Source organism: Gaeumannomyces tritici (genome assembly GCF_000145635.1).
Source record: "Gaeumannomyces tritici R3-111a-1 unplaced genomic scaffold supercont2.9, whole genome shotgun sequence".
Lineage (NCBI taxonomy): Eukaryota > Fungi > Ascomycota > Sordariomycetes > Magnaporthales > Magnaporthaceae > Gaeumannomyces > Gaeumannomyces tritici.
In genome coordinates, this window is record NW_008804553.1 from 632,276 (window position 1) to 647,747 (window position 15,472).

At 62.6% G+C, this 15,472-nt stretch overlaps 3 protein-coding genes across 3 annotated transcripts; 2 read left to right on the forward strand and 1 right to left on the reverse strand.

The window, feature by feature from the left end:
• Window positions 1-534: 534 nt before the first annotated feature.
• GGTG_12672 (hypothetical protein) lies at window positions 535-3,330 on the forward strand (the record flags this gene model as incomplete). Its single annotated transcript, XM_009230573.1, has 4 exons — window positions 535-759; window positions 825-1,444; window positions 1,664-1,880; window positions 2,044-3,330. 4 exons carry the CDS (start codon window positions 535-537, stop codon window positions 3,328-3,330), a joined length of 2,349 nt encoding a protein of 782 aa, XP_009228837.1.
• Window positions 3,331-4,190: 860 nt separating this feature from the next.
• Window positions 4,191-10,391, forward strand: GGTG_12673 (multidrug resistance-associated protein 6). The gene is made up of 2 exons (XM_009230574.1): window positions 4,191-4,520; window positions 4,725-10,391. Exons 1-2 carry the CDS (start codon window positions 4,428-4,430, stop codon window positions 9,984-9,986), a joined length of 5,355 nt encoding a protein of 1,784 aa, XP_009228838.1. The 5' UTR covers window positions 4,191-4,427; the 3' UTR covers window positions 9,987-10,391.
• A 799-nt stretch (window positions 10,392-11,190) lies between these two features.
• Window positions 11,191-15,048, reverse strand: GGTG_12674 (hypothetical protein; the record flags this gene model as incomplete). Its single annotated transcript, XM_009230575.1, has 3 exons — window positions 11,191-13,902; window positions 14,009-14,704; window positions 14,857-15,048. 3 exons carry the CDS (start codon window positions 15,046-15,048, stop codon window positions 11,191-11,193), a joined length of 3,600 nt encoding a protein of 1,199 aa, XP_009228839.1.
• Between the last annotated feature and the right edge of the window lie 424 nt (window positions 15,049-15,472).

Below are 15,472 nucleotides of genomic sequence, written 5' to 3' on the forward strand. Positions count from 1 at the left end.
AGGCGGGCCGGAAAGAATCCCGAGACACTCATCGACTTTCCTAACCAGGCATGCCCACCTACTCCGAAGGAAACGCCCGGGATGGCAGATACTCATTTATAGTGGACTGTACAAACCGCGTAGCCGCGGTGGACCCAACGACTGGCGTGCCTGGTATGGACAGTCGCATCAGACAAATCTTGCTTCTCGTTTGTTCCTGGGAAAGCCGGAGCTCACTGTCGTTCTGAAAGATGCTAGGCAGGGGTCGTCTCCAAGGCACCGCCTCCGTGGCGATCTCCCGACCAGGTTGGTTGTTTCTATAGAGCAATCCTTGCTCCGAAGAGACCGAGTCCCGCCAAAGCCGCGAGGACATAAGCCTAGGCACAGGCCTGAAATTTTCACCGTCTACCTCCCTCTTCTCCCTCAACCGTTCACGGTACCACGAGGGTTACATCCCGTCCAAATAGCTCAGCCTAACACTCGTTAACGGGCTTTGCACCCGGATGGCCTGACCACTTTCCCTATTCCTGACTACCTACCACACTCATTGCAATCATGGTCAAGTCACTCTTTACCAGCTCGCTCGTGGCGATGGCCTGGGGCGCAGGCGCAGGCGTCGCCCAGCAATCGTCAAGCGCCTTCACGGACCCAAGCACGGGCATCACATTCCAGTCCTTCTCCAGCGATGGCTGCAGCTTCAGCATCGCCCTGCCGGAGGCGTCGTCCAGCAGCGCGGACTTCATCGGCCGGATATCGGGCAGCGTCAAGCAGGGTGGGCCGGTGTGTCGCTCGGAGGCGCCATGGTGCAGAGCGGGCAGCGGCTCAACTTCTGGACGTCGGTCAAGGGCACCACCGGCGACGGGGTCACCCGGTTCATCCAGGGGACGTGCAACTCGCCGGCGGCGGGCGGCGTGCGGCTCAAGGTCTACCTCACGCACGGGCTGACGTCGTCGGGCGACTTGGGCATCACGGCGGCCGGGGCGACGCGGTTCGAGCGGGCGCCGTCGATGAACACGGACGGCGACCGGGCGGCCGTGGAGGCCTTCATGGACCGGCTGCTGGGCATGACGCGCGCGCCCGGTTCGACGCTCGCGCTCGCGGGCGCAGCCGCCACCGCGGCCAACGCGATAGGGGCGTCGCTAGCCAGGGACTTCGTCTCCGGGTCGCACTTTGTGGGCACCGCGCGTCTAGAGCCCGACGACGGACGCAAGGGGAACGGGACGGCGGTGGTGGACGAGAACACGCGGGTGTACGGGACGGACAACCTCTTTGTCGTGGACGCGTCGATCCACCCGGACGTGCCGACGGGCAACACGCAGGCCATCGCCATGGTGGTAGTCGAGAAGGCGGCCGAGAGGATCCTCGCGCTGAGTCCGCGCGGCGCCGGCTGCAGGAGGATGCAGGTTCGGCGTCGCGAGTACGTGCCCCGGCAGTACTGGGCCCGAGCGGCGGCCGTGTCCTCGCCGTGAGTGTTTTTGTTGTTGCTCGTTGTAAATCTACTTCTAACCGGCTTATAGTACACCATCTCTAGGGGAACATGCATCGAGGTGAACTTGTGTGGTCATAACTGTGGTTGATGTTGCGCAGAGCCTGTGCGTCGGGGCTTGTAATGAGCAAATAACCACGACTGCCATAAAATGAATTCGGCAGTTGGCTGACCTTGGCTAGCCTCTGGGATGCCAAGATCTGCTGGATCAAAAAGGGAGGCCGCACCAACTTCAAATGCCGAGCATCCAAGCCACCTGTTTGCTAGTGTGTTCTCTCGACGGTCCAGACAGCTGGCGCTCTGCTCAGCCGCACGGGCTGAGATGGGAGGCAGCCAGCGCATGCCCCGTGTTGCCGCCCAATCAAGCCACTCCACGCCAATGCAGGTTGTGTTCTCGTTCCTGGCGGCAGCTTGCGTAATTGCCTTTCTTGACCCTAACATCAATCTGTCTGTCCTCGACTTGTCGCTCCTTTTGGTCGTGATTTTCGGGAGCAAGGCTTGTTCGGACCTGCCAGCCAGAGAACCTGCCAGCCAGAGTTTGAACCATCACAGACACCATTGACTCAACCCAATCAAAGCTCCACACACACACACACGGCGGGGACCACTGGAACCCACAGCGCAGGGTTGAGGCGATGGGGCCGCTCCAGCGACGGCACAGCTGCCGAAATCGCGCCAACATCAACATCTCACCCTCCAAACTTTTGACTGCACCACGAACACCAGGCCTCATCCTCGTCGTCCTCCTCGCCCTACTCGCACCCACCGCCCTCGCCGACGAGTTCAAAAATGACTTCTCGCTTTACCCCAAGGCCGCCCAGGCGTGCCTCGACGCAGCCGCCGCGGGCAGCGGCTGCGCGGCCACGACGAACCAAGAGATGAACAAGTGCCTCTGCGGCGGCACCGCCTTCGCCCTCTCAACCGCCTCGTGCGTCGGCACCCAGTCCCCGGGCGACCTGCAGGCCGTTTATACCATCATGTCCACGTCCTGCTCCGACTCCAAGGTCAACATGGCCGTGACCAAGGACCGGTTCCTCGCCACTGCCTCGGCCGCCCCTCCTGCCGCGACAACCACGTTCCCGCCCGTCACCTTCACCACCACCTTCACCACCATGATAAGCAACACGCCCACGACAGTCACCACGGTAATAACGACGGCAGCGGCAGCGGCGCAGACGACCGGCCCAGCATCACCGACCCCGACCCCGACACCGGCGACCGGCGACAACGGAATGTCGAACATGGCAAAGACGGGGATAATAGCTGGCGCCGCTGTGGCAGGAGTCGCTATCATGGCCTTATTGATCGTCTTCATCCTGCGGCATCGGCGCAAGCGAGCCGCCGCCGAGGAGGCGCATCCCATGCTCCCTGTCGGTCGCATAGATGGCGCAGGCGGCGGTGGTGGTGGTGGTGCGGTGGGTGGTCCATTCAAGGACCAGCTCTCGCCCTCGCCGCACACGGCCACGCCCTCAACCGCGCACGGCTGGAAGACGGACGAGGCCAAGTGGGGGCAGCACCAGATCACGCCCTCGCCCTCGCCGCTGTCCTTCCATAGCCAACATCAGCAGCCGGGGTGGGGATACGACCCGACGTCTGGGGGATACGGCCAGCAGGCGCCGCCCTACACGCCGCAGCAGGTGTTCGAGGCGCCGGGGCTGGAGCCGCAGAAGCCGGTCGAGATGCCCGCGACGCCCGCCCCGATACCGGACTGGGTGAGGCAGCACCAGCAGCCCCAGCACTTCATGCACACTCCACACCAACCTCACGCAGCCGACCAGCTGCTGTTCCCCGACAACGCCCAGCGGCGACCGCAGAATCGCCCGCCAGGCTCTCCTAGTGTGCATTACATCCCGCATGGAAGTTGAGACCAGAGTACGATCCCCTACTGCCTTAAGTTACTGCATTAGGTGCTGCTTAGCGTTGGAGAAACCGGGAGCTCCGATATCAAGCGTAATCATCCGACGGGAGACATACAACCATCTTAATTACAAATTTCAGATTGGTTTGAGTACTATGATATGGGCGCTCCATTCCACCGTTTGGACCTAGCCACCGCAAGTGACCATCTCCATTGGACAATCTCCATTGGACAATATGCCTCGATAGCGACAATTGACTTCACCTTCGAGACCACCCAAGTCTAGAAACGTGGCGGTCAAGGTTCCATGTCTCAGCGGCAGATAGCACGCAATCACTCCGTCGCCCATGCCACCGAGCGTTGCGTTTTGGCGCCTGCGGGTTGCAGTGCAGCAGCCACCTGCGGCCTCTGCCTTCTCAACCAGCTTTAGACGCCTTCTCCATCAATCTGGGAGAGCACTCGTCCCTTCTGCAAAGTCTCTCCGCTGCTGACCATCGGCTCCGAGCCCCGCGGACGTCATTCAGCGCATTGGAAAAAGGGGGCCCTTCCCCCATCCAGTCTCGATTGATACGACACCCCTGCAAGCTCGCCCCATCGCCGCCAACCCACCAGCCCCCCTCAACTGTGCGGGCAGCCGCGGGTGTTGTGTCTCTTGCAGTAGCTTATTCCACACACACAACACAAAAGCATCCCTTCCCTAAGTCTTCTCCGGCTCCTGCAGCCGGAGACGCAGCTGCCTACATCGGTTTAGCTCCTGGCGCACAGTCGGACGAGACCACGGTTCTTCCCCCTCGCTCTGTCTGGCCTCATGTCAGCCGGCCCTTGCGCGGGGCGGCCTTTACTGTTGGCACCACTTAATCGTATCGACATCCCTCCTCACCGAGTCGTCCCTAGGTAGTCACAGCTCCTATAACCCGGCCTAGATCTGGGACCCGTCAGTCAGCATCCCCTCTAGTTTGATATTCTTGCTTCTCTTTCTCTTTCTCCCCTTTTCATTTTTTATTTCTCCGTCGACAGTATCATCGCAACCTTCGACCTCCGCCTCGATCTCTCGATCTACTCTAGCTTCGGGCGAGCTGGACCCATGGTCTTTACATTTCTTGGATGAAACTTCTTTTCGGCTCCTCCGCAATGGAGGGCGCACATCCAAGCTGGCAGAACCTCCTGCCGTGCTATTCCTGTTGCCAAAGAATCTGGGTAGGTCGTTCCTCGGTGTTTTGGTTGCCGAGCCGAGTTCACCGCAAAGTTGCCCGCTCTCCCCGAGACCCCCTGTCGGCCTCAATCGCCATCCAAGCAGGGTTCCCCACCTCGGCGAACTGCGGCGCAAGACAAGCAGCGAGCCAATGCCCGAAACCAATTGAGACCTGTGCAGCTAACATTTTACACCGGTCTATCAACCAGATCTCAGAGCAGGCGGCATTCGGCAAACACTGCACGGGCATTATATCGCAGATTCCTGTCTACATCTCTTTGCTTGTATTACTGTCAAGATATGCACTTTTCCCTCTCTGGAATCGGCGGCCGTCATGGTTACACTCGTTTGCCGCCGAGTCCGACGAGCTACCCACCGAGACGGGCGACACAGCATCGTTTTCCCCCCTGCCCTCGGCCGGCGTGCCGACTAACCGAAGCGTTCGTGTCACCAACGGCCACCACGTGAATGGTGCAGCAGACGACAACGCCGACAGCGACGACGGCGTGTTTTGTCCGCCGAAATTCAAATCATGGAACAGGCACAGCCTAACCCTGCTATTGTTGTCTGCCCTGAGCGCTGGCTCTGGCTCGGTTGCGGCCAGCATCTACAACAACCATGATTGGGTGTTGGTCATGTCCGCCATGCCGTCCATGGCCACGGCAGCTATCCTGGCGGTTGAGCGGCCGCAGACGGCTCCCGGGGGCGTCTTCTTGATCCAGTCCGGGCTGCTCCTCACTCAACTCGCACTGCTCCTCGGCGTCCCTTCACTGGCGGCCTCGTGGGACTCGCTCATTCTATTCCTGATCACTGTCTTCATCACGCTCGGCTCGGTCGTCATTATCTTGATGATGCCGCTACGCGACCCGCGAATGCCCGGCACTGGAGAGGTCGCCGTTGTGAACCAAGAGCCAACGTCGACGCTTCGCAGCCCCGAAGACAACTTCACTGTCTGGGACTGGATGACCGTTTCTTGGATGAGCAAGCTCATTGCTATTGGGTATCGACGACAGGTCCAGCCAGAGGACGTTTGGTTGCTGCCCTACGAGTTTCAGCACCGGCGCCTTCACCTTCTCTTCCGGCAGATCCGGGGCTCGGTGATCGGGCGCATCCTTAGTGCCAACGCGCCAGACCTCATCATCATCTCGGTGCTGGGCATATTCGAGTCGACCGCCTCTATCGGCCAGGTGGTCCTCCTCAAACAGCTCCTGGGTGCTCTGGATACACCGACCGGGGAGGGCGGAGACGGGGAAGACGGCACCGGAGGCGGGCTGGGAAACGTGCGCGTGGCCATGGCGTACGCGGTCGTTGCTCTATTTCTCCGCCTGGCCGCGGCGCAGTCGGCGGTTTTCTCGCTCTGGTTCAGCAGGCGCTGTTACGAGCGCTCGCGGGGCGAGATGATCACCATGATTTACGAAAAGACCATCAGACGCAAGGCCTTTACGTTCCCGGGCGTAAATCAGAGGAGGGACGACGAGGAGGAGGACGTGGATGGAAATCAGGAGCACGCCGAGGGACAGAATGGTACCAACGGGTCAGCGGGCGCCAATTTGTCACCAGAGGAGGCTCAGAAAGACGCACCAGCGTCGATGGGCAAGATCCTCAACCTAATGCGCAACGACGTGTACGAGGTTGCCCAGCGGTTCTGGGAGTTCCCGTCGCTCTTCACCAAGCCGCTCAACTTTGTCCTATCGCTGGTCCTCATCTGGAACTTGCTAGGCCCCTCTTCGCTGCTTGGAATCCTGGCGATAGTGCTCGCTCAGGGCGTCAACGCCATGCTCATCCGTGGGCTGCTCGGGCTCGAGCGCACTCGACGCAAAATCTCCGACATAAAACTACAGGTGACGTCGCAGTTTGTCGAGACGATCCGGCACCTGCGATGGTACGACTGGCAGGACCGCTGGCTCAAGGAGATTCTCGAGATGCGCAACTTGGAGCTGCGATACCGCGTCTTGTCTAACTTACTGCAGAAGGCGCTCAACGTGCTCGGCACTCTTGCGGCCCTTGCTCTCCCCTTGGCATCGTTCTACGCCTACACGGTCATCAGCGGAAAGCCGCTGTCGGTCGACATCGCCTTCCCTGCCCTCAATCTCTTCGCCACGCTCAACACAACGCTCACGGAACTTCCGTTCCTGGCCATGATGCTGGTCAATGCCTCGGTGGCCATGGGCCGCATCGAGAGCTTCATGGCCGAGCCGGACAAGGAGGACGCCGGCCGCGAAGACCAGCACCATGACGCCAACGGCGACGCCCGACCCCCCGGCGAGCTGAAGCTCGCCATCAGCGATGCCTCCTTCTCGTGGCCCGGTTACACGGATAAGCGCCATGTGCTGCGCGACGTTTGCATGGAGTGCGGGCCCGGCCTCACGGTAGTGTGTGGCAAGGTCGGCGCGGGCAAGACGGCTCTGTTGCAGGCCATCTTGGGCGAGCTGGACCAGCAGCCTGGCGGCCAGCGCCAAGTACCGGATGAGATGGCAGGCTACTGCGCCCAGACGCCCTGGCTCCAGAGCATGAGCATCCGCGAGAACATACTCTTCTCGGAGCCCTACGACCCGGACCGGTACCGGCGCACGCTCGAGGCCTGCGCGCTGCTGCCCGACCTTAAGGAGTTTGAGGGCGGCGACCTGTCCATGGTGGGCGAGAACGGCGTGGGCCTGTCGGGCGGGCAAAAGGCCAGGGTGGCGCTGGCGCGTGCCGTCTACTCGCGCGCCCGCGTCCTGCTCCTCGACGACCCCATCGCGGCGCTGGACCACCACACGGCCGAGCACGTTGTGCGCAAGCTCTTCTCATCCGGCGGCTTGTGTGAGGGCCGCCTGGTGGTGCTGGTCACACACCGCGTCGACCTCATCCGGCCGTGGGCGGACCAGATCTACGAAGTGTTTGCGGACCGGGCCTCGTCGCTCGAGAAGCACCGCCCCGACGAGCTGGACACGGACGCCGAGTTCCACCGACGCGTGGCGGCCGAGGAGGCGGCCGAGGAAGCGGCGCTCCAGCAGCAGGAGGAAGAAGGCGCGGCCGACCACGGCAACGCGGCCCAGGCCATCCCGGACAAGTTCATCCAGGAGGAGCACCGCGCACACGGCGGCGTCATGGTTTCGGTCTACTGGCGCTACGTCAAGGCCGGCCGGCTGTGGCTGTGGGTGCTGCTGATGATCTTGTTTGCCGCACACCGCTTCTCCAATATTGTATACTTTTACTTCCTCAAGGTCTGGGGCGAGGCCTATAAGCAGGGCGGCAACGGCACCTCGGCCGCCGCTCGCGCCATGTTCGTGCGCGCTCACCTCTATGGCATGAGTCCTGTACCCGGCCAGGCGACTTTGCTGCTCAAGTCTGACCTACCGAACACATTCGCTTCGGTGGATACTTCCAACGCAGGAAGCTCCCGGCTAGGGGGCGGCGGTTGGATCGACGACATCCGATTTGGCCTGCCTCCCCCACAGGACGACGTGCAGCCGTGGCTGTACTGGTTCCTGATGCTGTCGATGGCGCAGGCGGTGGCGGAGCTCTTCTCGGACCTGACGCTGGTGGCCATCGTCTACTCTGCCGGAAAGCGGCTCTTCGAGGACGTCATGCGGCGCGTGGCGGCGGCTACCTTCCGCTTCTACGACGTGACGCCCGTGGGCCGGCTGATGAACCGGCTGACGTCGGACATCAGCACCATCGACGGCTCCCTCGCGGGGCAGCTGCACCAGGTGGCCTTCCACTCCATCGCCTGGGTCTCGGCCGTGGGCGTCATCGCGGCGACGACGCCGACGTTCCTGGCCCTGGCCGTGGGCATGACGGGCGCCTTTGTATACATATTCAAGAGGTTCCTGCCGCTGTCGCAGTCGCTGCGGCGGCTCGAGATGGTGTCGCTCTCTCCCCTCATGTCCAATTTTGGCACCCTGCTCGAGGGCCTGACGACGGTGCGGGCGTTCCGGGCGCAGCGCCACTTTGAGCACCGCATCGTCGTGACGACGGACGCGTTCCAGCAGATGGACCACTTCTACTGGTCGCTGCAGAGCTGGCTGGCGTACCGCTTCGACGCGCTCTCGGCCCTGTCCACCTTTGCGCTCACGGCCACGGCCCTGTGGTCGGGCCTGTCGCCGGGCGCCGTCGCCTTCGTACTGGCGGCGGCGGCGACGTTTGTCGAGACGACGCACGTGCTGTGCCGCAAGTACGGCGAGCTGCAGATGATGTTTGTCAGCGTCGAGCGCGTCGTCGAGCTGCTCGACCTCGAGACGGAGCCAGAAGTTGGCAGCGGCGGCGGCGGCGGCGGCAGCCCGGGCCGAGATGGTGGCGCAACAGGTCGCGGCGGCGCCTCGTCTTCGCTGTCGCTCAGGACCCTCGACACCACGGCGGCGGCACCTCCCCTGCCGCTCACCAGGCCGCCGGCCTCGTGGCCGACGGCGCGCGACGACATCGTCTTTGACCGCGTCACGCTCCGCTACGCGCCCGACCTGGAGCCGTCGCTGCGCGACGTGTCGTTCCGCATCCCGGCCGGCTCGACGGTGGCGGTGACGGGGCGCACGGGCTCGGGCAAGAGCACGCTCGCGCTGGCGCTGCTGGGCACCATACTACCGGATAGGGCTCTGGAAGACGACGCGCCATATAGTGATGACGTCGCGGCGGAAAATGGTGACGGCGCCCAAGGCCGAGGTGGTGGTGTCGGTCGGGTCGCTAGCTCCAACGATCTACTCGACCTGGGCCAGGACGACACGACGACGGTAGCCCGCAGCAACGGGGAGCACGGTGCGAACGGGTCGTCGTCGTCGGGACACGTCCCATCTCAAAGCGGCGCCGTGGTGGCATCCGGGCGGACACGGCGGGCCAACGACGGCAGCGGCAGCGGCAGCATCTGGATCGGCGACGTGGACATTGCGCGCGTCGACAAGCACGCGCTCCGGCGGCGCGTGTCGTTTGTGGCGCAAGACCCCGTGCTCTTCCCCGGCACGCTGCGCGAGAACCTGGACCCGCTGGGCGACTACACGGACGTCGAGTGCGAGCTGGTCCTGTCGCGCGTGTTGGGGTCGGCAGCCGCCACCGATGACAACAGTGGTGACAACTCTGGGGCAGCAGCAGCGGCAGCAGCAGCAGCAGCATCGAGGGAGCAAGCAACGTCATCATCCGAAGCACAAACGGCAACCTTCTCTCCACCCCCTCCTCCCCGCCGCCGCCCCCTCCGGCTCGGCACGCGCGTCGACGGCGGCGGCCGCAACCTGTCGCAGGGCCAGCGGCAGCTCGTGGGCATCGCGCGCGCGGTGCTGCGGCGCAGCCCGCTCGTCATCCTGGACGAGGCGACGGCGTCCATCGACGTGGCCACGGCCCGCCGCCTGCAGGCCGTGCTACGCTCCGAGCTCGGCGGCTCCACGGTGGTGACGATTGCCCACCGCGCCGAGGCGGTCCGCGACGCCGACTTTGCCCTCGAGCTCGACCGCGGCCGCGTCGTGCGCGCGGAGCGGATTGGGAGGGCGGCGACGACGGATTTTTGAAGGGGTGGTGGTATACGCTCTTTTTTTTTTGGATTACATGTCTTTTTTGAGGGGTGGTATACGCTCTTTTTGGATTACGTGTCTTTTTTCCTGCCATATCTAGTGTCGTATCCCCCATGTGCACGCATGACAAGTCAACATTCACCTGTGGAACAAAGGTAGAATAGAACCAGACCTGTAGACTTTGACTTTCACTTTACTCCCTCGTTGGTTCTCTGGATGGTACCCCCGAGGCGCGAGGGATTCGGTTTGTCCTTGCTTGTCCCGATAGATATCTGTTCGGCTAGCGCTGTTAGACACACCCTGTCTACTTTGTGCGCAAAAAGAAATGAAGCGAGTCGCATTGTTCTTGTGCGCCCCTACGGGACGGGCTAGGTCAGACCTCCGGAAATTAATCACCTCAAGCACCCTGCAGCTCAATCCCACGGGCCCATCGGGGAGTGGTGTTGCTAGCCCTGATGGGCACAAGCGTGGCCGACTATTGAGAGGAAGTGTGTGTGGGCCGGTATGCTTCTAGTCAAGATTGAGATCGCTTGCTGATGCTCCAAAATGAGCGAACCGTTTTCTTCTCTTTTTTGTTTTTATCCTGAGCTACCGTTGTCCAATTTCCCAGTCCCGCCGTGTTCCCAAAGTGCCCTCTCGTTGTCCAACCGGTGTTGGTGGTTAGCCAAGCCCCAATTCCCATGAAGACCGTCCGTTTAGATAAAAACCTAATACCCCTGACCTTGGAAAGAGATGAAACTGGAAAAAAAAAAGGAAAAAAAAGAACCAAGAACAAGATTGTGAAAATAGAAAAAAAAAAAGGCTGTATAGCGCAGTGCACAAAACCGGCGGGTGAAGCTTGCGCTGCGGGTTGGGTATCAAAGCTAGGGCTAGAGAGAGTTGCCAAGGCCCGATCTGCGAGAAGGGGCAAAACGAGAGATTGTGAAGTTTGGAAGATGAGAAGAGTCCCAAAAATATAAATAAAAAAAATAAGCATGCTCGCTAGAACCGCTTACCAATAGAGTATTGTAAAAGCTGGCAAAGGCAAGCAGACGGAAAGAGATGAGATGGGGTAACATGGAAGGAGACAAAGAAAGTGATACAAAGGAGACAGGTCGGTGCTGGATTAGCAGTAGAGATTAAGGATAGACGTGGTGCGGCATGTCGCGTCCGGTAGCCTGAGTAGAGAAAAAAAGATTATTAAAGGAAAAAAAAAAAACGTCTAGCGGGCCCCGACCCCCGACCGAGCAGCAGCCAGCGGCCGGTGCCCGCCCAGCTCGGGGAACTGGTCCCAGGCGGTCTGGAAGTCGGGCCCGTCCTCGGCGATGGCCGAGATGGGTCGCGAAGCCCCGTTGATCGTCCACCTGCGCGGCGGGTAGCCGGTGCCTCCCATGCTATGGCGTGCGGCAGGGTGGTTGCCGCGACGCGGGTGGTCGATGGTGGTGGTGGTGGTGGTGGTGGCGGCCGAGTGGCGCGGCACGGCGGCGCCGCAGTTGGCGCAGTTGGCGCAGCCGGCGGCCGGTTGGGGCGCCACGCGCGTGATGGCAGCGGCCGCCTCGGCGGCGGCGGCGGCGACGGCGGCGCTGATGTCCGTCTCGATGCGGGCGGGCGACGGCAGCGAGGGCGCCACCGACGCCGAGTGCATCGTCACCAGGCGCAGGGGCCGGAGCGGCTGCGACTGCGACTGCGGCTGTGGCCGGAGCTGGAGCGAGGAGGAGCGGCTCGGGGCGGCAGCAGGGAGGCGCGGCCCGAACCGTATGTGAGGCCCCGAGATCCTGCGCTGCGCCCGGGCCAGCCGGTCCTCGAGCGGCGTCTCGGTCGAGACGGGGAGCCCGGCCCAGGTGCGGCGCGCGGCGCTGCGTTTGGGGACGGTAGGGGCGGCGGCGGCAGCGGCGGCCATGGCGGCGAACATGCGGCCTGGGGCGCGGGGCGGGATGGGGCAGGGAGGGGGTGATGGTGTGGGTGTTGTTGGTAGCTCGATGACTGGCGAGGGAGCAGTGGTAGCAGTATCGGCTGGTGGTGGGGTAGAGGCGGGGGTGGAGGGCTGCTGCTGCTGCTGCTGCTCCGGGACGGTGGCTGCCATGCCCGGGATCTTGTCCCATGGGTCAAGGCCGCCGTGGGCCGTGTGGGCCGGCGAGCTGGGGACCGAGGAGGCGAGCGACGTCGCGGCCGTTGTTGCGTTGCTGGTCTTGGTCGCGGTCGAGCTGTTGCTGGAGTTGGACGACGTGGAAGCCGACCTGTTTGCCACCACTTCTGGCGCGACTTTGACAGGGATCTCTTCCTCGCCATCGTTGTAGGCAGCCGTGTCCATTGGAACTCTGCTGGCGCTTGTGTCGTCACTGCCGGCCGTCTTGTTCGTGTTGCCAGCCGGCCTTGTCATCTTGCCGACGTTCCCATTCTTCTTGGGCGCCGTCGAGTCGCCAACTTTCATAACATCAAGTGTTCCGTTGCCATATCCCTGCACAAAGATCTCCCGATACGACAACCTGCGCGACTTGCGCCAGATTGACCGGGGCGGCAGCTCAAACGTCTCGGGCACCAGCGGCGTGGAAGTCAGCGGCCGGTCGGTAAAGGACGATGCCGACGACGCGACGCCTCCCCTCAATTTGCTGAGCGTCTTCCGGAACTGGCTGCTAGCAGACGCGCTCCTCGACAAGCTCCCAGTGTTCTGATCGCCAGCTGCAGTAGTCGGTCGTGATGGCGACGATAGACTGCTGCGACGTGGAGGCACCTTGAATATGGAGTTGTTGCTCCCAGTCAAAGGCCGAAGTGCTCCAGATGCACTGAATGTGCTCATGGAACGGCTCAAGCTTCCAGACACGGGTGGCCGAGTCTCGTCCCGGTGCGTGATGGCGTAATAGTCTACATCCGGGCGGATCTCGAGCATCAGGGCGGGCGGCGCGACGCTCGGGGGAGACCCTATTGCTTCGCTGGCCACATGTAGCAGGTCGCCCTCGACCGACTCGTACGAAATGGTCTGCTCCTCCCACGGCGGCAGCTCCGTAGTGTCGACACAGAGGCTATAGGGGGGAAGTTGCCGCTCCCCGGCCGATACACACCGCACCTCGGCCGGGGTGGCGGTGCAGGCCCGGAGGGTCTGGTGCATGCAGTAGACGAGGATCCAGCGCACCTTGCGGGCATCGACCAGGGATATCTTGGCCTCGGCGCGGTCGAACTTGTTGCTGGTGGTGGCGGCCAGGACCGAGTCCTCCTCAAAGCGGCGATAGGCGCACACGAACCGGTTCTCCAGCAGGTGGACGTCGGTGGAGTTCGTCGCCGTCATGAGCGCCGCGTGGGACACGAGCTTCTTGTCGGGCCGCAGCTTGTCCAGGCTGCTGCTCTGATGCCGCGACGTGGTGCTCACGGCCGCCGCCACGGCTGACGAGAACCACCGCCTGCGCCTGGACGACGTCGTGGACGGGGCGGGCGACGTTGTGGTGCTTCCGCCGTCGGGGATGGACGACGGCGAGGGCGACGAGCCTGCCTTGGCGCCGATCTTGGGAAGAAGGGGCAGCGGGTGGTGGAGCGAGTCGAACTGGTAATGGCAGTCGAAGGCCTCGACGCTCTGCAGGACGCAGATGCCGCCCTGGGCGAGTGCTGGGCTGGAGTCGGTCATGGTGAAGCTCCGGTCGACGAGGTAGCTGTAAAGGGCCTCAAAGTCCTGTGCCATGGAGCGATAGATGTGGGCGGGGAAGATTTCGGTGCCAGGGTCGACGGGGAGTGGCGGGTAGTAGCCGAATTTTGAGGCGTAGAAGGAGTGCACAAATGCGCGGAAACGGTCGAGGTGCGCTCGGACGCCAGAAGTGAGGCCAAGCCTAGACTCTGAGAGGTCATCCTCGAGGAACGTACGGATCATGGTGCCAGCCGAGCTGAGCCGCGCATCCATTTCGGCGCGAGACTTGCGTATCAGTCGCCTGGACCTTGAGCTGATGTTCTGCGAGGAGAAAGAGGGAGGTTTAGCAAGATTGAAGAATAAAGTCCATCCATACCTGAGAGAAACTCCCAGTGAGAAGTTCCCAGTAGTGCGGGCTCGGGCTTACATGATACTCTGGGCACCTGTACAAAATCTCGCTCATGCCGACGCAGTGCACATACGAATCGATGAACAGGTCCCCCAGCCGGAAGTTCTCGGCTAGGTAGAGCACGGCCAGCGCGTTGCCGGGCAGGCCGTTGAAGTCCAGGTAGCCCTCCTCGTCCATGTAGGCGACGAGGTCCTCGACGTTGCTGGCGCCGGCCTCGCGGAACTCGTGCATGCTCTCGAGCAGCGTGGCCAGGGCGCGGCCCAGCTGCTCGCCGACCATGGACCGCCCCATGGCCCAGGCGAAGAAGTTGCGCGTCGCCAGGTGGTGCTCGAGCGCCTGCCTCTTGTCCGCCAGCGGCGGCGCCGGTATGTAGAGGTCCACCCTGCCCGCCCAGCGGTCGGGCGGCTGTCGGGCGGCCGTGACGCCGGCCATCCTCCCCCGGGCCATGCGGCGCCGGATCGGATCGGGCAGCGCGCTCGGGGTCGTTCTCGGTTGCAGCTGGAATGTCCTCGGCTCCTTGCTCGTCTCCGACGTGGGCGACCTGTCCGGGATGTCGCTTTGGTCCCAAGCGTCCAGGAATCGCTCGATCAGGGGGAAGCATTTCTGCTCCTGCAGCGTCGAGAAGGGCACCTTGAAAGCAGGACCCCTCCGCGACTGCCCCTGGGCGTATAAGTGGACGTAGCAGTTGCCGTGGTTCCACCACAGCTCGGGATCCTGAGTGGGGGATGGGGTGTCAGGTCTGTCAGCTTACAACATGGAGTCAATCGGGCGCGCTGGCAGGCCGTCACTTGCTTGCATGGCCTGCACGGCCTACACTACCAGCACCCAACACACCGAATAAAGCCAGAGAATCCGCAGCCACTCACCCTTCGCAGGTTGTCCCATGGCTGGTCTGCCCGAGCAGCGCCGTCGAATCTCCTCACGTTCTCGAGCCTTAGTTGCCTGCCGTTGGTGGCCTCTCCAAACCTCTTGGTCTTGTAACAGCTCGGCCGATCCGTCGAGTTGCTGTAGCCCGGCGCAGGCGGGCCCCTGCCGCCGGGGTTGGTTGTCGACATCATCGTGGGCTGCAACGGACGGCGCCGACGCAACGATGGGCGGGCAGAGGTGGGCACACCCTCGGGCCGCGATGGTGCTTTGAGGGTGGTGGGCAGGCCGCGTGGTTATACCCCTTGGTGGTCGTCAGCCCGCTGGCAACCCAAAGGAGAAAAAAAAGTGTGCAAGCCCAAGCAAAGAGCTTGCCAAAAAGAAGCCTCGAGCTTGTGAGAGAAGTTGGGGGTGGGGGTGGCCAGCTATTGGTCAAGTCTTGAGGCGAGCGACAGGCCAGGAATGCAGACACCCTGTCGGTACGCCAACGGATGGGCCGGGGCAGGGAGATAGATACAGCCCAAGACAGAGCTAGCTGCCGAAGAACTTAGCGTCGACTCTGTCGCTGCACTCCTCGGGTTTGCTGTCGCCCGGCCGGGGGTGTCCAATTAGGTGCGG

Excerpts from the sequence above, each read along its gene's own strand:
- GGTG_12673 (XM_009230574.1), top strand. The coding sequence starts at position 4,428 with ATGAAACTTCTTTTCGGCTCCTCCGCAATGGAGGGCGCACATCCAAGC. Across the intron at positions 4,521-4,724 it reads CCTGTTGCCAAAGAATCTGG|ATCTCAGAGCAGGCGGCATT; the intron begins GTAGGTCGTTCC and ends TCTATCAACCAG.